A 24,199-nucleotide genomic window follows, 5' to 3' on the forward strand; every position below is an offset into this window, starting at 1 on the left:
TTTGGAGGCCCTCAAAAACTGATCTGCAGGAAGAGTTTTGAAGATGTGGAACAAGTTTCTGTTTCTTCTGCTCTGTTAGCCACTGCTATCTTCATGGATCTGACACTCTATTTATCTGACAGTGCACTTAGTACTGCTTCGCCAGGGAAAATCACACAAAACAAGCCTGGTGCATCAGCACTTTCATTGTGTGCCGGGCTGAGCCTCCTTTCACATGGTCACATCCCCCTTTTAATCCAATACTCCCTTTCCCTACCCCAGTCCTGCCTGTATTTGTGGCACTTATTGCTGGTTTCCCTGAGCTCCTGTTTCCACTTTGTGTTTTTTGTGGGGCCCAGGAAGCTAAAGCTGTGTATATTTGTGGATCAGACAAGTGCAGCAAGTTTATATCATTGGCTTCTGAAGGGGACAGTGAGGTGATGGCTGCGTTTAAGTTGGATTTCCTTCCAGAAATGATGGTGGATCATTGCTCTTTGAATTCCAGTCCTGTGTAAGTATTTTTGTTGTCTCATTTTTATCATAAGCAGAGAAACTGGGAGGTTTTCTTTGTTATTTGATGAAACTTGTTCCTTAAAAGAGGGAAGAAAAAATTGGATAAGGTGTCCAAAGTTCACACTGTTATTTATTTTCTCTTGTAGTCTTGATTTTATCTCATTATTGCTTATCTCCTCAAAGCTATATAACTAATTCTGTACATAAGGGTGCATTTGAAATATGACCGGTAATATCAACTCAAGTGTACTGGCTCTAGTCCCTCAGGTTATATTGTTTTCACATATGATAGATTCTAAGATAATTTTTTTAAACAGTAGTTTTATTGCTTTGGGTTGGTTATAGAATTTCAGATTATATTTTGGGAAATTTTTGTTTTATTTTTGTTTTTAATGATCAAAATGTTAGACTTTTATCATAGAGGAAACTGGTAGGTAGGGTGTACAAAATGCTGTATTGACATATAAACGGTAATCCTGAACCTGGGGCATCCCCTCTCCCCAGTTTCACTGAGAGTACAACACAATACATACATTTTGGGGGTCATCAGTGGTACATCCCCCCCAAAAGCCAACCAAATTGATCCTTCTTAATTAGCAGTATGCCTAGGTTTTCAATATAGGAATGAGAAAGCTCATCACTTTGCAATATTGGCATAGTATGTACTAAAATGCTGGTGCTGAGTTGTAGCTACAGGGAGTCTGGATCCTAGGCTTTGTGGAGAAGAGCACATTTCCAAATCTGATTTCAGTAACTTAAATCAGGCTTAAAGTGTCTTGGAACCTCAAACAAATGATACTTAGATTATTCAAAACCTAGAATATTAAATAGTAGGCTATTTTCTAGATAATGGTGATAGTTGCAAATCTTTGAGTTTAGGCCTCCATGTACAAATAAGTCTATCTTGAATTAGGTGTAACAGGTGTGGATAATAGCAGATTCTAAATGGTTCTTTGAGGAAGTTGGGGGGACAGAGCTCAAAGATAGCTGACTTCTTTATTTGAAATGGATCCTATGCCTTCTCCAAAATGATAATTTACATGTATCTTTTTTAGGAGAGTTCTTTAATAGGTAAAACCACAGTGAATGTTGTCTTAAAAACTTAATGCATAATAGAAATATTCCCATGTACTGGATATATGATCCCTAGATGTAGGACTTTGTGGCTGAGATTATTTTTGATTGAAACACTTTTTCTCTATACTTTGCCACTACCTGTGTTCAACCCTTAGATATAGTCAGTTTTCTCTTGTTATATGATGTTGGACTAGCTAACTTAGTATCCCATGAAGTCTTGACCATGGCCCACTTTGTGAACATCACCTGAAACATACAAATGCAGATTTTCCATGCCCAGAAATCTTATGTTAAAATAGGACACAAGATTCTGTATGTAAACCATCTCGTGGTTTTCATGTACACCAAAAATTGAGAACTATTAGACTGAATGCAGGTCATCCTGAGAAGAGTAAATCAGGGAGTAGACTGCATATCATTTTTTTCCAATTGAATTTGCATGTTTTTAGTCATCATTTTCAGAGAAATTTTGTGAAGCTAATTGGGCATATGCTACAGCCCCTGTTTTTCAGGTGACAAACCTCATTGAGAGAATTTATAACTGACTTGCTGGAGGACTTTTGGTGTCAGCCTTGGGCCTGAAAATGCAAGTTTAATGATACCTCCTTTTTTTTTTTTCTTTTTGGCTTATTAGACCAGGCTGCCTCGGGTGTCACAACCAAGTTATCCATCAACTCATTATTACAAGTACCCGAGGCCACTCCCATAGGCATCATACACCAAAATACCAGAGTTGGAAAAAAGAGAGTTCTTGAGAATGGTGTGTACTTGCCACCTCTTTCTTGGATTCTCAGTCCTTCTTTTCACATGTACTGCTTTAGCAGATTTGACATCAGTGGTTTTTCCTCATGAAAGTGATTTTGCCTGGGAATATGATCCAGTATATCTTATTTCAGAATTTCTTTACACAGAATTGGTGGAGGAACTATGGAAGGGCCAGGGGATTCAAGATCTCCTTCCTTTCCTTACCTGTAACACTATCCTTAATCTACTCCAAACCAGTTTTCATCTTTCAATGATTTTTTTTTCTTTGCTTGTACCTAGCACATAGGTGTTCTCCAAGAACATTTTCTCTTAGGCTCTTCCATTGTTTGAAGGAGACACTGATGTACTGCTTTTCTCACATCTCTCTGTTTATCACCCAAAAGACCCTTGAGCTCTCTGACTATTCTAAAAACTGTCCATTGGATACAATTCAATCTGGAGGTTTGCCTGTGCAAAAACTAATTTCACAGGTTGCTTGCACTAGGACACCAAGAATGGTAACATCTTTCTCATCCTCATTCCTTTAGAGGCAATTTCTAAGTTCTGGTGGATCCTGCCTTATAAATTTCTCGGCATTGCCTGAGACTGGATCCTAATCTTTTTTTTTTTTTTTTTTTTTCATAGAGGCATGTTTTATTTATTTATTTTGTTTGTTTGTTTGTTTTGTTTATACATGCACTGGGTACAGTCAGAAGCGCGGGAGGGTGAGAGAATTCACCAGAGCCAGAGCAGGGAGCAGAGCAGGCAGAAGGACCGAAGTACACTGCTGAGGGGAGCAGTGGGCGGCAGGAGAGGTCTGCGCGCCATGTGGGATCCTCCACCGGTGGCCGGGAAGCAGCCGGGGATCGAACCGGCACCGCAGAGGCCGTGGGCAGCTTCGCAACCCAGCGCTCAACCGCTGCGCCACCGGGGAGGCCCTGGATCCTAATCTTTTGGGCTAAATTGTACAAGAGCCTTCTCATCATTACTGAGGCTTTTATACCTCCATCAGCATAACGCTTTTTCTAGCTGCTTAGTCCATTCAGCTTTAATCCTTATAGATACCTCTGTGCTTCCCAAAATAAAATAAAACCATACTAACCACTTTTTCCACAAAACTTTCTTAGATCTGTTAAAGCATTTGCAGGGTATTTTGGTTGTGTCCTTTCACATGTACAATTCCATTGTCTGCGGGGCAGGTATTGCTTAGTCCACTTTTAAAGCCCCCTGTGGTGTGTAGTATAGGGCACATGTAGGATCTTGGAAATAAAGTCTAATGAATGAAAAGCTGTTTTGGATCTTTGATCCAGTTCCAACTAGGGGTATATGGAAGCCCCTGAAGAGTCTTGGGTACCAGCAGGGTGTCTAAGAATCCAAACAGTTCCTGACATTACATAGATAGGGTCAGATTCCACAGGTCCAGGGCTCAGTCTCCCCAGACCATCCTCCATCTCAAATGCTGACTGTAAATCCAGCCTCCCACCTGGGCTTCCAACCCATAGGCTCAGATTGGAGTCTTCGTGGACTTCAGTAGTCACTTGTAAACTGAGATTGTATCTGTTTCTCACCAACTGGCTATAAATCAGAGATTCCAGGACACCCTCCCTAGATTTGATTAATTTGCCAAATAGCAACAGAACTCAGAAAATCGGTTCACTCACTAGATCACCATTTATTATAAAGGCTATAACTTGGGAACAGCAAGATGGAAGTGATGTACAGGGCAAAGTAGGGGAGAAAGCTCCCATACTTGAGCTTTCATATCCTCTGCAGGTGTACCATTCTCTTCCCAAATTGCTAAAAACCCTCCTTTTAAGTTTTTATGGAAGGTTCATTACATGGCACAATTGAGTAACTCATTCACCATTAGCAGTTGAACTCAAATCTCCAGCCCCTCTCCCCTTCCAACATTCATCACATGGCTGGTTCCCCTGGCAACCAGTCCTCATCCTTGGGTGCTTTCCAAAAAGTCACCTCATTAACATAGCAGAAAATACCTTTATCACTCTGTATTTAGGAAATTCCAAGGCTTTTGGGGTGGGTTGTAACCAGGAAGACCAAATATATATGAGAAATATATTTTCGTCATCTAAGTGATCAAACGCATGTATTTCCTATAAATCACGATATCACATATGCCCTGTGAGACTTTTTTGATTAGAGATGATTACAGAAATGAGGTCTCTGGGTATTATCTGCATTCCTCAGGGAAGAATGCTTGAAAACCTTCACAAGCAGATTGTTAGCTAGTCTGTTTTTTAATGACTTAAAAACCTTTAGTGATGACTTTTTCTCCTACCTAACACCTCAGCTAGCAAGAAGATAGGTGCACTCTGTCCTTGTTCTCACTAGAGAACAGCTGGTAAGTAACTCAGGTCAATGATCCTGGGTCTTTATTTTTCTGTGCCAGTTTTTCCAAAGCTCACCATGCATATGAACCCATGGGGCTTAGTAGGGTGGGAAGGTGGTTGGAGGTTGGTGGTTGAAACAAACATGTCTTCTGGGAAGGAGGAGGGATTGGTAAGTATCTGAATTTTTTTTGTGTGTAATGAACAAGTGGAGGTCAATAGGAAATGAGAAAGGGAGGATGGAAAAGAGTGCTGAAAGGCTTTGAAAATGATTTTTATTCATTTTTTAAAAGTTTTATTGAGGTAACATTGGTTTATAACATCTAAGTTTCAGGTGTACATATAGTTGACCTCATTAATCCGTTTTACACACCCCTAACCTCCTTCTGGTAACTACCAATCTGTATCAAAGAATTTGTTTTGTTTTGATATTTGTTTACTCTGCTGCCTTATATTCCTTCCGCATGTGAGTGACATCATATAGCATCATGGCATCAAGGTCCACCCATATTATTGTAAATGTCAAGATTTCATCTTCTTCACAACTGAAGAGTTACTCCATTGTGTGTATGTGTATGTTCCTCACACCTTTTTAATCTATCAAATCAAAATGAGTTTTAAACAGATGTGATAGTTTTTTGCTGACTTGTTTGCACAGAATCAGAGACCCACTCAAAACTAGCATGTATGAAATGGTTTTCTTGTAAGGACATAAGTGAACTGGGATATACTATAGTTAGGAAACTCACAACTAGACCTGAAAATTGCCTTCTCTTTGACCCCAGGACACATGTTTTGGTTTCTCTGCGTGTGCTTCCATTCTTTCTTGTCATCAGCTTTATGATGTTGGTTGCAGCATGGTTTTTCCTGGCTGCCTCCCTTCCAGGCTGTGTTGTGACCTCCTCTCTCTGTGTCTCTCAGATTGAGAGATAACTCATATAACATAAAATTTACCTTTTTAAAGTACAAAATTGAGAGATTTTTTACTGTATCTACAAAGTTGTGCAGTTACTGTCATTAATTACAGAATATTTTCAGAATATATTCAGAGTGAATCCTGAGCCCATTAGCAATCATAGGTTCCCTCTCCCCTCCTTACCGCAAACCCCCATTCCTAGACATCCTCTAGTCTACTTCTGCCTCTATTGATGTGCCTGTTCTAGATATTCATATAAATGGAATTGTGCAATATGTAGCCTTTTGTGATGGGCTTTTTTTTTAAAGATTTATTTTATTTATACAAGAACTGGGGTACAGGCCTTATGTGCAGGAGGGTAAGAGGATTCACCAGAGACAGTGGGAAACAGAACAGGCAGAGTGACAAAATACACTGCTGAGGGGAGCAGTGAGTGAGATGGAGAGGTCAGCTCGCCATGTGGGTTGCTCCAAGGCCGGCGGGGATCGAACCCGCACTGCAGAGACTGTGGACAGCTTCACAGCACTGTGCTCAACCGCCCGTGCCACCAGGGAGGCCCTGTGATGGGCATCTTTTACTTGGCATTCTGTCTGTAAGCTTCACCTAGGTTGTAGCATGACCCCCTTGTTATTGCCTCTTGCCCTACTGCCTTTTCATCTTACCAACTCAACTGTGTGGTGTCAGCTTTTCCACTTTTGACTTCACTAACTGTTTCTGCTAACCAGTTATAGATTCTGTGGCAACATTGTGCAGTAGAACTTTCTGTGTGATAAAAATGTTCTTTATCTCTTCTGTCCTATGCAGTAGCCACTAGTCACATGTGGCTAATGTGACTGAGAAACTCGATTTTTAAAATTATATTTAAATGGCCACATGCATCTAATGGCTATTTTCTTGCTTAGTACAGCGTGTAGTCATAGAGGATCTTGAATGCCAGAACTGTTTTAAGTATAGATCACGGTCTTAGCTTGGATCAGCATGTTGTGTTAAGATCCACCCCCTGACTTGGGATAGGAAAGAAGTGGGACAGAACATCAGTGTTGTTCCCTTAGCTGGACCTGGGGCTGAGAACTTTTGAGAGAGGACCAAGAGAAGCGAGGGTGGAGGGTTTACGAATTTTAAATAAATGTGTGCTTTGAAAATAAAGTTTTGTTGTTTCCTCCCTGTCTCTTCCAAAGTGGTTCCCTCTTCTGTTTTCCTGTGGCTTGTTTATTGAGAATCAAGACAAGGGAGACTCCAGTCCTGATTTCTTGTGCTGGATGAACTGCCAGTTGTTGCCATTATTGCTTCTGCTGTCAGGCAGGCATTACTTCCACAGAAGTTAAGAACCTCCACAGACTTGCCTCTTAGGAATGACAGGGACTCTGTAGATACTGATCCAGGGGACAGCTAAATTCATTGATGCTTCTTGAGTGGAGTGGGTGTAATAAATACACATGATTCATGATTGCTCACTCCAAGGAGCCCTCCATCAATGCAGAGGTAATGTGCACATATGAGGATGTCTTTAGTGATATGTAGAGTAAATGCCATACCTGGCCAGTGTGGGTCTTTGCACATCTCAGTGGCAGTCTTGTCACCTTTGACTTTTTTTTTTTTTTAAAGATTTATTTATTTATTTATTTATTTATTTATTTATTTATTTATTTATTTATTTATTTATTTATTTATACAAGCACTGGGTACAGTCAGAAGCGCGGGAGGGTGAGAGAATTCACCAGAGCGGGGAGCAGAGCAGGCAGTAGGACCGAAGGACACTGCTGAGGGAGCAGCGGGCGGCAGGAGAGGTCTGCGTGCTATGCGGGACCCTCCTCTGGTGGCCGGGGAGCAGCAGGGGATCGAACTGGCACTGCAGAGGCTGTGGGCAGCTTCGTAACCCAGCGCTCAACCGCTGCGTCACCGGGGAGACCCTACAGTGATGACTTTTTAACTTGTTTTTAAGAACAACATATGTACTAAAAAGTATATGTGGAAGGTTGAGGATAAAAGAGAGATGTTTTTCATCTCTTCAGATAGAGTAATAGTTGCGGAGAATGTTTGTAATTGGTCATAATACACATAGGTGTCCGTATGGTTGCTTCTCTTCTTTATTATCTCTAGTAGCTATTTCCACTTTTATTTCTAACTTCGTCTTCATGAACTCTAAAGAAATACCCCGTGTCTTCCTTACGAGTGTAAACCACTTCTATCAAGTGCCTTGCCTGTGCAAGTTAAATACACACTATTTATTGGAGGAAGGAATAATCATGCATAATTCCAGATGCATGGTTTCCACAGCAGCTTGAGCCTGGCCTGGCCTAATTGTGCTCTAGTAGTGCTTCTCAAACTGGTAATGGACCTTGTTCCTGTCTCCCCTTCCCCCCAATTTGTAAAGTACAATACAGACATCTTAGTAGGAGAAGAACAAAGATATAAACTTGATTTTGAGGAATTTTTATTACTATTATTAGATTGAACGTATAAAATTGCAGTTTACTTCTTGTAAAAGTTGCTGAAGGCTTAAGTTTGAAGATCGCCCCTGGTATAGGCCATTTTGCATAGCATTGCTCTAGGAAATTCTTTTTGGCTATTGAATTGGGATGCAAAGGAGAAAGGTGGCTTATAGATTAGATGGACTTAAGAAATGGAGGTGGATTTGTAGAGTAGAGAAAGAAAGGCCATTTGTCTGGGATGGAGAGTTTCCACTGAGTTCTTGAATAAACCATGATCCGTGTATATACTGTGTTAATGCTTTTGCACTAAACAATGATGTAGAAAGTTTAGAAATGGCACATAATTTAGAAGGGACAAGCTGAGAGCAGTTGCCTTCCAATGTAATACAAATTAATAAACCCCTGCCTCTTCTCAAAAATAGCTGTCAACTTCCTTGTCAACAACAAACCATGTTCAGAACACTTTTGGGGTTGCGTTAATCCTCTCTAGAATAGAAATAGATTAAAGATTAGAAACATTTTAATAAAATTACACTAAAACTAGTAATTAAAGTTGTTGGGGGCAGGTTGTTGGCATTGTTCATTAGTAAGGGTTTTTTAATTAATTTATTTTTTTTTTAAATCATGGTAGCGTGATTTCTGCTTAGAACTATAGGATTAGGCTTCTAAAAGCAGTTGCATTATATTTTTGTAATGACTTAACCTCATAGTTTTAATAGGTTAAAGGAAAATCGGTAAAACAGTGTGTGTTTCAAAACACTTAAAAGAAAAAAAGGGTAAATTGATTGTGTGGCTATCGAGATAATAGCTGCTCTTTAATTTGAGAACTCACTTTGTGTACAGCATTTGTTTTTTATCATGATTAGTTGTGTAAATGGGGGAATTGTTGAGAACTAGAAGTCCCTCTCATTCTACCTTTAAGTAGTAAGTTTGATAATAGTTACATGCTAATTTTGATTACAACAATGAATAGGAAATAAAACCATTTCTATCTAGTTAGGAGAAATGGATGTCGCCAGATTATGCTGAAAGATGGTAAATCCTATAATGAGGGTAGAGAGTGAGGACAGTTTGAGTTTTAATTACTGAGACTGGTTAACTTGAAAGAGTATCTTCCAGACATAACAAGTTATTCTGTATGCCGTTTGTCTTACAACTTTTGATATTTACTTAGTATTAGATTCAGCAAAGGTAATATAAAAATAACTCCTTGTAGGGCCTCCCCTGATGGCGCAGCGGTTGAGCGCTGGGCTGCGAAGCTGCCCGCAGCCTCTACAGTGCCAATTGGATCCCCGGCAGCCGGCGAGGGTCCCACGAGGGTCCCACATGGTGCGCAGACCTCCCCTGCTGTGCCCGCTGCTCCCCTCAGCAGTGTATTTCGTCAGTCTGTCTGTTCTGTTCCCCGCTCTGGCTCTGGTGAATTCTCTCACCCTCCTGCGTTTCTGACTGTACCCAGTGCTTGTATAAATAAATAAATAAATCTTTAAAAAAAAAAAAAACAAAAAACCTTGTAGACGTTCAATTACAAGAGATTTACAAATTACAAGATTGGTTGAATTACTTTCATATACTCTGCAACTCAACAACCTACAAACTATTCACAAATAGAGTTTGGAAAAACTTGTCTTTAAAGAAAACTAGCATTTTTAGGATTAGATGTTAGGACATGATGAATTTTGAATATGAAGGTGTGATTTCTGGATCATACATACCTCAAAACACTTAACAGAAAAGTTAATCATGCTAGTTTCTTGAAACTTAAGTTAGTGGTTTAGATAATGCTATGAGTATGATCTTAAGATGTTGAAATAGTTGTAGATAGAAAGACTTGCGTTCGTTCTGAATAGAAGCATTTATAATATTAGAATCCCTCTATGTTATTAGCATTTGTCAGGGGTAGGAATGAAGGTACTGTAAAGTAGGAGCATTACAAGTGTGGTGTGATAGGATTGGAGGAACTTATGGACATTATATGGTTATATTCACTACTTGATGAATTCTTAAAGAATGAACAGTAAGTTGGATGAGTTTGAAACAAAGCAACCTAGAATGGCATCATTCTTTATGTGTAATAGCAGCCATTTTCTAAAATTTAAGAGGTAGAATTTTATTTTGGTCTGGGGGAGCAATTGGGATTTCACTTAAGACAGCGAAAATTAAAAAACCAACTTTCTTGTCAGTTCTTAGCGTGGGTCTTGGAAATCAGGTGCTTATGTTTTGATAGCTACTCTGTGTGTGTGCATTTTTACCTATTTTACACATTGAGAGTTCTGAATATGTATAATCAATGGTCCTTTGTGATTTTATGTTCATTTTTGAAAGTTTTATAAACTGCTAAAAATAATACAATTTGTATTATTAACTCTTAAGTTCTTCAAGAGTCCTCATTTTGGGCAAGGAATGAGTGACATCCCGTTCCTTAGTAAAAACGTAGGCTGTGTGACTTTAGTTTGGAATCCAGTGGAATTGGGAGTGGCCTTGGTGAAGAAGTACTGACCTGGGAGCTCTGGTAAATTGAATGGAAAGAGAATCCTCCCTTCCCACCCCCCAACATACATACACTCTCTCTTCTGGAAAATAGTAGAAATCTTTAAAGAAAATCCCTCTGGAAAGCAGCGTGAATGCATTACAGAAGTTTTATTTTATCTCATGCAGCTCAAAGAAAATGAACGGCACCCTGGACCACCCAGACCAACCAGATCTTGATGCTATTAAGATGTTTGTGGGCCAGGTTCCGAGAACCTGGTCTGAGAAGGACTTGAGGGAACTCTTTGAACAGTATGGTGCTGTCTATGAAATCAACGTCCTAAGGGATAGGAGCCAGAATCCTCCTCAGAGCAAAGGTGAGGGTTTTATTTATCATCTGTCATGTTGTGTACATGCTGTCTCATTACCAGAATGCTCCTGTGACTCTGGGGGGCTGGGTGGGGATGGTGTCTGTCATAAAATGACTTAAAACCCAAACACATTTAATGACTTAAAGTTAAGCTGGCATCATGAGGGTAATCTGTAAATTATAGATCTTGGGCTGTCCCTGTGTGAGAAATCTAAATTCAAGAGACAGAGTCATGTGAACATCTCATTTAATCTTAGGAATGGAATGACCAAAGTAAACTTGAAATGAACCAACCACAAAGCTTTCTTTAGTGCTTTGGCTAGAGTGTACTGTAAGAGAAAGACTGTCCAGTGTCCTTGGATTTCTGTCAGTGTTACAAAGGCCATGCAAGATTGCTTAGCAACTAAGGGGAACTTGTTTGTAGATAACCTGTTGGTGGTAGCCTACAAAATGAACAGAAAAAAGGCCGAGCTGCTTCCAAAAATACCAGTAGAGTGGAAGTTTCACGGCACTGATGGTAGATAAGGCATTAGCTTTGCCTCTACACAATCACAGACATACTCTTAGTTTTCCAAGGGACTGATCTCAGAGTAATTTTCTTTGAAAGCTTTTCTACAGTGTAAATGTGAGCAAGTATGATTGAAACAGCTTAGTAGTAGAGGAATTGTTTTCACTGTGGTATAGCCCAAAATAAAAAGTATAGTATTTGTTTGAAAAGACTGGTATCCAATAATTTAAAATATTAATTACAGAGTGACTCTGAAAGAAATTTATGTAGTACCTCATGGAACTATGGACCCAAGATTTACTCTCTCCCCTATTCTCAATAAAGATACCAAAACACAAACTCTACAAGATCTCAATTTGTTGTCTTTTGTGCTTTTAGAAGTTTAATTGTATTTGATAACCAGGAGTCTCAAAAAAAAAAAAAAAAGACAAAGATTCTTCTTAAATCATAATTTACAACTTATGTCTGAGGCATATGGTAGAAAATGACTTACAGCGTAAGGAGTGATTTATCCTGAGACAGTTTCTGGTAGACTTCAAGTTGCAAGAGGACAAGGCCCCTGTGTGTCCTGTTTGTATTTGAGTCTTCTTGCCCAGGACGCTACCTGGGGTGAAAGGCAAAACACTCTGACCTTTGTAAGGGAAGTCATCTCTCCTGGGAAAGTTACAGGAGCAGTGGAGAAGAATTTTAGTAGAACTTGGAGTCTCTAACAATAGAAAAATTAAAGAGAAACTAAATAAGGGTTTTTTCTAACATGGGTGGTGTCAATATCTCCCTCCCTCTTCCACCTTTCCATACTCCCCACCCCCCAACCCTCTTTCCCTCCCTGACTGATTTTAATCCTCTCTTAAATTCATGTATGTCTGGAGGAAGGAATGTTCTAGAACTTGTCTGCTTTCCAAAGATTGGTTTGATTTGGTGAAACTTTGTTTGTTGCAGGGTGCTGTTTTGTTACATTTTACACCCGTAAAGCTGCATTAGACGCTCAGAATGCTCTTCACAATATGAAGGTCCTCCCAGGGGTAAGAAAGCTCCTATTGTTATAGGACAGGGAGAGGGGCAGCCCAAACCCCGCAAACCTGCCTATTTTAAATGGGTTCTGCCATCCGCCGCATCAACACAAAACATATGAGACTTTAATGGGAAGGAACTTTAATAAAACTAGGAAACAATACAGGTAAGGCAAAGAGTCTAGTTTCTAAATGAAGCACCCAAAGTTACCCATCCCCTCGTGGGTAAAAGTCCATCCAAATTGGATTGGCCCAGAGCAAGGCCCCAAAGCCTGCCCCAAGTCTAAAGCATCTTCCAGTGGGGACCCACAAAAAAGGGTCAAAAACAACCAGACAAGCCCGGGGTGGGGCAGGGAACCTCCCCCTTTCCTGGGGACCACCCTGTTACACTATTATTAAGTGGAACTGTGGTAGTTTTACATATGTATATGTTTTGGGCACGCAGTGGAAAAGGCGATTGACATGGCATTGATGAAAGAAGGACATAGAGTATTTTAAGGAAGACAGACTGACAGTTCTCGGTTTGCAGGGGAGTTTTGACCTTTTTTTTTTTTTTTAAAGATATATTTATTTATGCATATAAGAGCTGGGGTACAGGCCAGAGGTGCAGGGGGTGAGAGGATTCACCAGAGACAGAGTGGGGAACAGAACAGGCAGACTGACCGAAGTACACTGCTGAGGGGAGCAGTAGGCAAGTCAGGAGGAGGTCTGCTGTGCCATGTGGGTTGCTCCCTGGCTGACCAGGGATCCAATTTGTGCAGCAGAGGCTGCGGATTGCTTCATAGTGTGGTGCTTAACTTAACCCCTTGCGCCACTAGGGAGACCTGAGTTTTGACTTCGTGACTTAGATTCTATTGTGATAGGTTGCTGGGGGAGGGGAGATCATGTGGCATACCTGAGTTAGCAGAGAATGACTCTAAGTTTGTTATTTCCTTTGGAGTTCTCATATTTGTGAATATGTATATGTACAATGATAATATTTGTGTTTTTCAGATGCATCATCCTATACAGATGAAACCTGCTGACAGTGAGAAGAACAATGGTAAGCAGGTGTATAAAACCCTCCCCTATAAGGTTTCTCATAGCATCTGGGTTGCATTGTGCTCTAATCTGTCATCTAAATTGTCTTTTTCTTTAAAATAAGCATAGTTAATGAGTGAGATAGGGTCGATAGGGAAACATTGCAAGAACATTTCAGAGTGAACTGGGATGTCTTTGATCAATATAATTTCTTCCAAACAGGTTAAACAGGTTTCACAGGGGGCTTAATCAGCATATTTGAAAGGAGAACTTCCTCCTCAACAGAATAGTCAGAAAAAGAGGGCCTCCCCTGGTGGTGCAGGCAGTTGAGCGCTGTGCTGTGAAGCTGCCCACAGCCTCTGCAGCACCGGTTCGATCCCGGCCGGCTGGCGAGGGTCCCACATGGCGTGGCGGACCTCTCCTGTCTCGTCCCCTGCTCCCCTCAGCAGTGTATTTCATCAGTCTGCATGTTCTGTTCCCCGCTCTGTCTTTGGTGAATCCTCTCACTCTGCTGTGCATCTGGCCTGTACCCCGGTTCTCGTATAAATAAATAAATTAAATCTTTAAAAAAAAAAAAAGAATAGTCAGAAAAAGAAAGTGGACAGTTACACTCACTGAATAGTGTTCTGTTTCTTTTTGTCATATCAATTAAGTATAAAAGCTTATCTTTTCTGTAGTGCTGTTGTTGGTAAGAATGTTACTAAGTGCTAAGCAAGATGCTAAATACATCATTTCATACCTATACTACCTTTGAGATAAACCCGGTTACCCTATTAATCTGATGAGAAAATAGGCACAGAATGGTTAAGTAACTTTTATCAAGTCACAAAAATGACTTTATTTCATATAATATGAATTCTAAATGTTCTAAATGCTTCCAATTATAATTTTAAAATACTGTTGCTTTATAAGAGGTGATACTAAATTATGAAGAAAATGTGTATCTTAGAATCCATGAAAATACAGTATAAAGGCACAGAGCCAGGATTCAAACCCAGGTGGTATACTTACAAAGTCTGCTATACTACCTCTTGTGGTAATAATGGTCAAGCCTTTTGTGTTTTACTCTCTTAGCAGTGGAAGACAGGAAGCTGTTTATTGGTATGATTTCCAAGAAGTGCACTGAAAATGACATCCGAGTCATGTTCTCTTCATTTGGACAGATTGAAGAATGCCGGATATTACGGGGACCTGATGGCTTGAGCAGAGGTAGATACATTTTTAGCCTTTAAAGATACCTGTCTAGGGACCTTCCCAGTGGCGCAGCGGGTTGAGCACAGTACTGTGAAGCTGTCTGCAGCCTCTGCGGTGTGGGTTTGATTCCCGGCCGGCCAGGGAGATTCCCATATGGTGCGGCAGACCTCTCCTGTCGCGCCCGCTGCTCCCCTTAGCAGTCAGTGTATTTTGGCCCTTCTGCCTGTTCTGCTCCCCACTCTGTCTCTGGTGAATCCTCTCATCCTCCCATGCTTCAGGCCTATCCCCCAGCTGTTGTATAAAAAAATAATAATAATAAATCTTTAAAAAACAAAAAGATGCTATGCAGTAGAGTATTTTTTTAAAAAAAAAAATAAAGATACCTGTCTTAAATTTGGCATCTCTTTTTGTTTATTTTTTTAAGATTTATTTTTATTTATGTATATAAGAACTGGGGTGTAAGCCAGAGGTGTGGGGGGTGAGAGAATTCACTAGACTGGGGAGCAGAACAGGTGGATCCACTGAAATATACTGCTGAGGGGAGCAGTGGGCGAGATAGGAGCGGTCTGCTGGCCAAAAGGGTCACTTCCCTGGCCAGGGATTGAACTCATGCTGCAGTGGCTGACCATAAATAGCTTGATAGCGCTGAGACTTTAATCCCAGCACCATCAGGGAGGCCCTGAAGTCTCTCTTTAATTTAACTAGTGGGAACCAGTGTTTATTAGCCCACATGGGCTAGAGATTGGGTATGGTGTTGTATATCTAGGTCCTGTCAACAACTACTCCTACCAGTTGACACCTTTAGTATTTGCTCAGCTCCACTAAGGAGTCTGCACTTCTATATCTCATGTTGAAATTCTTTTTTTTTTTTTTTTTTTTTTTGTGCGTGGAGAGGTACTTGATGCCCAAGTGGAAACACTTCCTTCTCAAGAAAGAGAACTAGAGAATGTGCTTCCTCCTTTATCCCTCAAGTACTTTATTTTCTGTTTGTGCTTCTCTAGTTTTTAATTAAAGCACTTATCATCTGTTGTGACATGTCTATCTCATCCACTGGTTCATGAACCATGAAGGCAGAATCTGTTTGTATGGCTAGCATGAACTTTGGTATATAGGTTCTCAGTAAATGTCCATTAGATAAATAAGCAAATGAATTAAATGACCCTTCTCTTGACCCTTCTCTTACCAGGTTGTGCGTTTGTGACCTTTACAACACGAGCCATGGCACAGACAGCTATCAAGGCAATGCACCAAGCACAGACCATGGAGGTAGGGAGCAGATGACTGAAAGGGGGGAAGGTTTCTTGGTCAGAGAATGCTAGGACAGTTGATCGAAGTCCAGCAGCAGGTATACATCTGATTGGCCTAAAAGTTAAGTAGACTAGACATTTTAAGCTTAAAGTTAAAATTTTTAACTTAACATTTTGGAAGTAGTTGTTCTTTTCAGTTCTTTTGTCACTGAATTCTATCAGGGAGAGAGAGAGTCTTTTGGCAGTGAATAAAATAATAATTGCTACCTGCATATCACCAGAAGAGAGGATTTTTCTTCACCCAGAAGGAGGCATTTGACCCTTTGGTTTTGGTGTTTTCATAGGGTTGCTCATCCCCCATGGTGGTAAAATTTGCTGATACGCAGAAGGACAAAGAACAGAAGAGAATGGCCCAGCAGCTCCAACAGCAGATGCAGCAAATCAGCGCAGCATCTGTGTGGGGAAACCTTGCTGGTCTAAATACTCTTGGACCCCAGTATTTAGCAGTGAGTCTTTGTGGTTTGCTTTCTGCAGACTGTGCAAGCTCCCAGCTGTTTCTTTTTCTGCTGTCCCTAGCTAACAAACACAATGGCATTTACAACTTTGGCATATTGAAATTTCATGTAAAAATTCAGGCAATGAAGTATTCTTCTATTTGTGTTAGTGAATTTCTCTCCCCCCCCTTCCAACCCCCCCATCTTGGGTTACATCTTGAGGCTTCAGCTACAATTAAAGTGAAATTCTAATTTCCTGATAAAGAGATTTAGAACAACTCCCGTGTCCCTGCCCCCAAGTGGAAAAAATCCTGAAGGATTTTTGCTACCAAATACTGTTCTCCATATCTTTCTACCATATACAGAGGGCATTATTAAAATCTGTATTGAGTCTTTCCTGAAGAGTATATATTTCTTCCCGCTGCCTGAGAGGTCAAAAGATTAACATGAGCATCATTCACTTGAGTATTACAGGTATATATTTGAGTTTACAACATTGTAATAAGGAATCCTTTAATTTGATCTCTCCCCATGAGCTTTAGTCATACAGTCCAAAGAGGGACAGGCTCCAATTTTTAATTTAGATTCACTAGGTCTGCAATAAATATTATAGGGTGTTATTACTGCTTTTAACCTTAAAAGAATTACAGACAGCACAAGGCATTTAAGGCTGTTGTATCAAGGCTGTTGCATCTGTGAATAGAAACAAAGGTCATCTATGAAGCTACCAGTGAAGGAAAATAAATAGTGACACCACTAGATTTGTATGGATAGTCAAAAAATACACACATAAGAATAATTCTGAGGAGTCATTCACTCCTCACCCTTTAAAATTTTATTTTATATAGAAATAGAAGAAAGGCAGTGATTTCTATGTCCCGGTACTGAGTTTTGGTTAATTTGATGCCCCCTGCTTAATTTGATTTCTGAAATGTTAGAAGAACATATCACTACGTGATCGCACACCATTCTGTTTTACACTAGCTGGTATTTCTCTAAAGTTAAAATGTATAGATGGCAGTTATATTTCAACAGATTTAATAGTTTCTAGTGTTAAGAATATTGCTTGTAAATTCAGAAAATTAGAGTAGAGAGATTGCCGTCTCCTGCCAAAATAATGCTTTGAATGTCACCTCATGATGTGCATTTGCTTTTCTTAAAGAGTCTTGGATCCTCTCTTTAGGGTAAACTTCCCTTCCTGTTGTCATTGACATATGCACCACATACATGGTGGTAAATGTTGGGGCTGTGATATCTTTGTTTCTGTTAGGCATGGTTCCCAGCCCTAAGAGTTCTTCTTTAGGGAGGGAATGAAGGTGCCAAGTACAATATGCACCGTCTCCAGTTGGGACTGAACACAGACATGTAGGTATTAGTGGACTGTATAAGTGATAGCACAATTATGAGGTTCTTTCTGAAATAGAAGCATGTGAGCCTGATCTCTACAGCATTAGAACAGTGGTTCTTAATCTCACTGGAGTTGTGGATTCCATTGAGAAGCTGGTAAAAATTGTGTGTGTGCATATTTTTTCTTTCTACTTATGGAGGTTTGTGACCCTCGTGAAACCCCATGTGGATTATGACAATAATGGCAGAGGAGCCAGGTTATATATTTTTGGGAATGGGCAATAGGTTGAATAAAGGATCCAGAAACAATACTAAGTTGTCCTTAACTAACAGTGACTGTGTTTGAGTGGAATAAACATTTTCAGCAGCTTGGTTAGATGAAGGTTTTGGTTTGTAAGATTGTGTTCATAGAGATCAGTAAGCTCACAGACAGATGCTCGTATTTTGTTGATGGGACAACTGTTGAATGACAATGTCCACTGAACTGGTATGGACTGATCCATCATTGGGTCATGTGCAACAGTAAAGATCAGTTTGGAGGGACGGAGATACATGGGATTGATAGATGTGTAGCATGAGATTGATCAATCTAGTCATGGGTCTGTTGGTGGCCAGTACAGGGTGACTCCAAGACATACGCTGAAATGATCAGATTTGACATTTAAAATAGTTACATGAAGAGGAAATTGAGTATCTACATGGAAACAATCTGCAAAATAAAATGTGTGGGCCCTCGTAAGGAGACTCGACCTAGACACAGCTATTACATGCAGACACATCACAGTCAACTGCATCTTTGCCTGAGTTGAGCTTAGTTCCCTGCTCTGGTTCTGGCCTGAGCTGTGCTGCATTCTGCTGTCCAGCGACTTGAGCTTGGTGCAGTACTCAGCAAACCTAACTGTCTTCTGGGCCAGGGTTTAGCTGTGTTGTCTTGTACTGTGCTGTTAAAAGCCTCGTGTTTCTGTTGTGCTGGCTTGGGATCTTGTCTTCAACTTTCTTCTCTCTGGGGGCCTCTGCACTCTCGCTTTGCTGTGCTGTAGAGTTATCCCAGATGCAGAACCAGCCCTCACTCTCACTCTTGTTCTGTTTTTTGGTGTAATGTCTAGCTTTATTTGCAGCTCCTTCAGCAGACTGCCTCCTCTGGGAACCTCAACACCCTGAGCAGCCTCCACCCAATGGGAGGTAAGTGTTCCACTGCTGCAGAGGAGCAGCAGCAGCCAGGCCAACAGACCCAGCTAACAACAGCCTGAGAGTTTTGCACCGTTATGCAGAAAAAAATTTCCCTACTCATTATGTAACCTGATAGAAGAATCCCCATTCTTGCCTGTTTTGTTTCTTTCTAGAAGGTGGCTCTATCAGTAGTTGATAGTTGCACTTAAGTTTGCAGCTTCCTACCCCTTTAAGTCTCTATTGATGAACAAGATGGAAAAGAACTATTCCACCTATGAACTCTATGAGGTCATTTTGATAAAGAGAAAATTGGACCCACAATAAAGTGACTTTCTCAGTGACTCAAGAAAAAAACCTAAGATGACTTCCATGTAAAATGGCTTACCCTGAAGCTGTTAGAACCCAGACTGTTAATTTATCTCTGTACCTTATGTATGTTATTTCTTATGTGAATTATCTTTTGTTGCCGTTAACATGTAGGAAACTTAATTGACCAATTCCTGAGTTTGTAGGGTTCCATAGGAAAACTGAGGCAGAGGCCGTCAGAAGTTTGGGGGGGATAGGGTGTGGAGCAGCTCAGAACTGCCTGCCCTGATCCTGCTGGGGTGGGATGGGACTGGGCAAGAGTCTTTGAGAAAGGGGCAGTGTTAGATGAGTTGCAATTTGCTGTTGGAGAAATTTTAATACTGGTTCATTTTGTCCCAGGGACATAGAGTTTGCTGTGATTTTTTAAAGTTGCTAGATTGAAATCTGTGTTTTTATTCCCATTAGCTCTACCCCCCACCCCATCTGTCTTACCATCATCTGGTAAATGGTTTGCAACACAGTATCAGTGTGGTTCAAATTTCTTGCTCTCTTTTGAACAGTGTTGCCTAGTTTTACTTGGATCTCTTTTTTTCTATTAGCGTTTTTTATCTCTTCTGATGATTAATCTGCTATTCAAGTGGTAGTTTTCCTTTATTCTGTCTCCGATTGCTGTTCTCACATGTCTTCTCCCCAGTTGTTCCTGCCTTGTCTTTCTGAATCTCTGCTACATTTTTTTGCTCGTTTGTTCCCATTTCAAAGAACAACTCCTTTAAAGTATTAGTGAGTGTCTCAGATGAAGTCCCTTTCTGTGCCTCAGGTTTTGGCTTTGTTATTCTCTTGGTCACCTGGCCCCCAGGATAGACCACAGATTTACCTTCTTTCTTGGTTTCCTAATTGCTCATCCCTTAATACTGCTCACTTGGGGTGGCCTGCTGTTGGATTAGATATCTCTTTGAGGAAATAATGTGAGGTTTCTTAATGAATTCAGTGGTATCTGAATCATTTTGGAGTTCTATAGTATTGCTTACAAAGCTTATCTAGAACAATTCCTCTTTTTCTGGGACCAGCCTCCTGCCAGTGTGCGCTGTCATTACTGGAGCAGATATGAGGCACCCTTTTCTGCAGCTGATCTCTTGCTTTGGATGTTGCAGGATTAAATGCAATGCAGTTGCAGAATTTGGCTGCACTAGCTGCTGCAGCTAGCGCAGCTCAGAACACACCAAGTGGTACCAATGCTCTCACTACATCCAGCAGTCCCCTCAGCGTACTCACCAGTTCAGGTAAGCACTTGCTCGGAACCAGTGCGCCCTGTGTGCCTGGGGCAGAATCCAATGAGAGGTGTATGTCATACTGGAAAGTAGTGAACATTTATTTTCAAAGGGGTCAGGTTATGAACAACACATTTTCAAATGTTACCTTCTGACTTCAGAGAAGTTCATCATTTTTACTTTGTGGTAGCCATCATTTGACTCTGTCTCACTGGACAGTTTTTAAAATTAATCTCTGAAAACCTCTTTATGAAGAAAATACTTGAATAGTATCACTCTTGTGCTTTGGTTCCTGATGACTCAAGCAGGTGAGTATTGGGCTTGAGTTTATAACTCATAATTTTTTGACAGCAGGGTCTTCACCGAGCTCGAGCAGCAGCAGCTCTGTTAACCCCATTGCCTCCCTTGGAGCCCTGCAGACCCTGGCTGGAGCAACAGCAGGCCTCAATGTCAGCTCTTTGGCAGGTAAAGGGCAGCTTCTGTATGTCAGCAAGCCATTCTTTGTGCTGTGGCACATTTTAAATAACCCTGCCCTTTACTAGCTGTAACTTTGTGCTGTCTTTCTAAAGTCATATTTTCATCTATGAAGTGGGAATAGAATGCTTTGAGGGTTGTTAAGAAGTTAAATGAAAACATAGACTGCGTGCTGGGCACGTTGCCTGGGACAGTGTCTGGCATGTTAGACTGCACAGTGTTAGCTGCTGTTTGGTGGTGGGATTTATCCACATCTTGTCATAGGCTGCATGCTCCATGGTGAGTCCCCAATTCTGTGAGACTGTTAGTTAAGCACACTCCAGCTCTGTGTGAGGAAGTGGAGAGTCATGTATACATGATGTCACTTGCACAGGTTGGAAGAAGGTACTAGGGAGAACCATACCTAAGTGCGGCATTTTATAATGTCCCCATTAGCAAACAGGCCTGGTGAGTGCCCTGAAATCTGACCAGTCAGATGGGTATTTGTCTTTAGACACTGGAAGGGAGATCTTTGTATATTTCCCTTTTCTGTATGTCCCTCAGTGTACCTGTCTTTGGCATCATTTGAGTCTTACTAATCTGTTAATACTGTTCTTTCCCACAACCAAGGGATGGCTGCTTTAAATGGTGGCCTAGGCAGTAGCGGCCTCTCCAACGGCACTGGGAGCACCATGGAAGCACTCACACAGGCCTACTCCGGGATCCAGCAATATGCTGCTGCAGCGCTCCCCACTTTATACAACCAGAATCTCTTGACACAGCAGAGTATTGGTGCTGCTGGAAGCCAGAAGGAAGGTGAATGCAATGGGAATCAGGGGCAGGGGTCGTTACTCCATCTGTACATGTGCCAGAATGGAAAGGCAGGATAAAGGCTAAGAGAACCACTTAAGTGGTCAGACCAACACTTTTTTTTAGCTCTGCAAATTGTGATCTGCTTTTGGCATATTTTTTTGGATGTGGTTCAGATCAGAGCCCTGTACGCCATCTTTGGTTGGGACTGTGGTTTTTAGATAAAGAAATACACTGATCTCTGTGTCAGGTATCATTTGACAATCTGTTTTTGTTAGGAGTTCTCTGTCAGGATATCTTCTGCCTAGGTATCCCTTTTAGCTCTCCCCGACTTTCATTTGTGATTTCCCCCACTTTCTGATCTGTGCCTTTCCTTCTTGAGGTCAGACTGAAGGGAAATGAGAAGATCTATTCCTATGGTTGATGGCATAGGAAGCATGTGCTTTGACATAAATGATAATGAGTTCAGGACAGGATTTTCAGGCAGAGAGGCCTGAATGGTTTGTAGGAATAGAAAGTTCTGCTAACACCTTTGTGTTCACATTTGAGTAGATTTTTATGATTAGGAACTGGCAAAGGTTTAAGCCACTAGTGTGGAGGGAAAAAAACAAGTCTTCTGGGCCTCCTCTGGTGGCGCAGGCGGTTGAGCGCTGCGCTGTGAAGCTGTCTGCAGCCTCTGCAGTGCCATCTTGATCCCGACCAGTCGACGGGGGTCCCACATGGCGCAGCAGACCTCTCCTGTCGTGCCTGCTGCTCCTCTCAGCAGTGTATTTCGTCAGTCTGCCTGTTCTGTTCCCCTCTGTCTCTGTGAATCCTCTCACCCTCCTGCGCATCTGGCCTGTACCCCAGTTCTTGTATAAATAAATAAATAAATCTTTAAAAAAACAAAAACAAATCTTCTCCCTTGCCATTGCAGGGAAGAGTTCTGGTCTAGTGCATCCTCACCTGCTCTGAATGAGGTACTTGTGTGCATTAGGATACAATAATGGGGGAGTGGATGGAACTATGGCAGCAGACAATAGGCAGGTAAAAATGTGAGGTGTTCCAAGATGATGCTCTGAAGAACGATGAAGAGGAAAGAAAAGGGAGTACTGGAGTTAGGGCATTTTATGTAGCATGGTCTCTCTAGTTGCTGTTGATGCAGACACTGGAAGAAAGGAAGGAGGATGGCCAAGCTTGTAGCTAATGTAACTAGAGGAAGAAGAGGAATGGGGGTAGAGGAATGACAAGTGCAGTGGCAGCAGTGTTCCCTAATGTGTTTGGTGGCAGAAGAGGGTCGTGGGTGACTGGAGAGTGGCTGGATTGCAATTGTAATAAAACTCAGTTCTTGAGTGTAAGTGGTTGGAAAGGAAAGCATGTTCTATTTTTGAGCTCAGTATTCATCATAGGCATGTTTTTAAAATACAACTTTTTACCAAGGCACAATTTATATATGGTAAAATTCACCACCCTTTTTGAAATCTAACTCTGAGAGCTTTGGCAAACACTGCCAGTCATGTTCCACCTTCACTGTAGATAAGATTAACATAGATGAAGGTTTCCATTGCCCCCAGAAATTCCCTCTTCCCTTTGTAGTCATTCCTTGTCCCCACCTCCTGCCTTGGTAACTACTAGTCTGTCTGCTGGTAATTCCTAGGCACAATTGGGAGACCTCTTTATAAACTCTCTCTACCTCTTTTTCTGTGTGTGTTCCTCTATGAGACACTATTCTGAATTTAATTGCTCCGCATACAAGTCTACAAGTCTGCCTGTTTTAGTACCCCAGCATACCCTCTGATCACAAGTTCGAATTCTTTTTTTTTTTTTTTTAAAGAGGCATGTATTTATTTATTTATTTGTTTGTTTGTTTGTTTGTACATGCACTGGGTACAGTCAGAAGCACGGGAGGGTGAGAGGATTCACCAGAGCCAGAGCGGGGAGCAGAGCAGGCAGAAGGACCGAAGTACACTGCTGAGGGGAGCAGCGGGTGGCAGGAGAGGTCTGCGCGCCATGTGGGACCCTCCTCCAGTGACCGGGGAGCAGCCGGGGATTGAACTGGCGCCACAGAGGCCGCGGGCAGCTTAGCAACCCAGCGCTCAACCGCTGCGCCACCGGGGAGGCCCACAAGTTCGAATTCTAATGACCCTCACTGGGAGGGGAGAGGAAGGCTGATGGAGGAAGGAATTTATTTCATTGATGGTCCTTCACTACTCTGCTTCCTATTCAGAGACTGTCATTCTCCCCAGGAAACTCACTTTGTTGGGATGCTGATAGTTTGAACATGGGTAGAAATGAACGGCTGGTGACAGGGGGTGAGTGTGCTTGACACTGATACTTTTTCAATTGATGGGTATTTTGAAGGTCCAGAGGGAGCCAACCTGTTCATCTACCATCTGCCCCAGGAGTTCGGAGACCAGGACCTGCTGCAGATGTTTATGCCCTTTGGGAATGTCGTGTCCGCCAAGGTTTTTATAGACAAGCAAACAAACCTGAGCAAGTGTTTTGGTATGTTGGCTTCTCCACGGATGTGCTGGCCTGGGTATGTGGG

At 41.4% G+C, this 24,199-nt stretch overlaps 1 protein-coding gene across 32 annotated transcripts in view; it reads left to right on the forward strand.

Annotated features, from left to right (window-relative positions):
- CELF1 (CUGBP Elav-like family member 1) overlaps positions 1-24,199 on the forward strand; it is a 76,049-nt gene that overhangs the window by 40,797 nt on the left and 11,053 nt on the right. For 14 of the 32 annotated variants that reach the window (XR_005127435.2, XM_037522284.2, XM_037522269.2 and 11 more), the window contains 12 exons: positions 339-490; positions 10,665-10,852; positions 12,293-12,375; positions 13,357-13,405; positions 14,458-14,592; positions 15,764-15,843; positions 16,169-16,330; positions 18,772-18,847; positions 20,293-20,421; positions 20,761-20,874; positions 21,493-21,678; positions 24,013-24,156. Coding sequence is in view for 31 of the 32 variants with exons in the window: in XM_037522269.2 (XP_037378166.1) it covers positions 339-490; positions 10,665-10,852; positions 12,293-12,375; positions 13,357-13,405; positions 14,458-14,592; positions 15,764-15,843; positions 16,169-16,330; positions 18,772-18,847; positions 20,293-20,421; positions 20,761-20,874; positions 21,493-21,678; positions 24,013-24,156 (1,498 nt within the window). In the remaining variant the exon portion in view is untranslated. Of the gene's footprint in view, positions 1-338; positions 491-10,660; positions 10,853-12,292; positions 12,376-13,356; positions 13,406-14,457; positions 14,593-15,763; positions 15,844-16,168; positions 16,331-18,771; positions 18,848-20,292; positions 20,422-20,760; positions 20,875-21,492; positions 21,679-24,012; positions 24,157-24,199 lie in introns of those variants that run through there. The other 18 variants (XM_037522294.2, XM_054699225.1, XM_037522292.2 and 15 more) reach the window with 6 other exon arrangements.

The sequence above is a fragment of the Talpa occidentalis genome, unplaced genomic scaffold (genome assembly GCF_014898055.3).
Source record: "Talpa occidentalis isolate TD23 unplaced genomic scaffold, MPIMG_talOcc4v2.1 talOcc4.3, whole genome shotgun sequence".
NCBI lineage: Eukaryota > Metazoa > Chordata > Mammalia > Eulipotyphla > Talpidae > Talpa > Talpa occidentalis.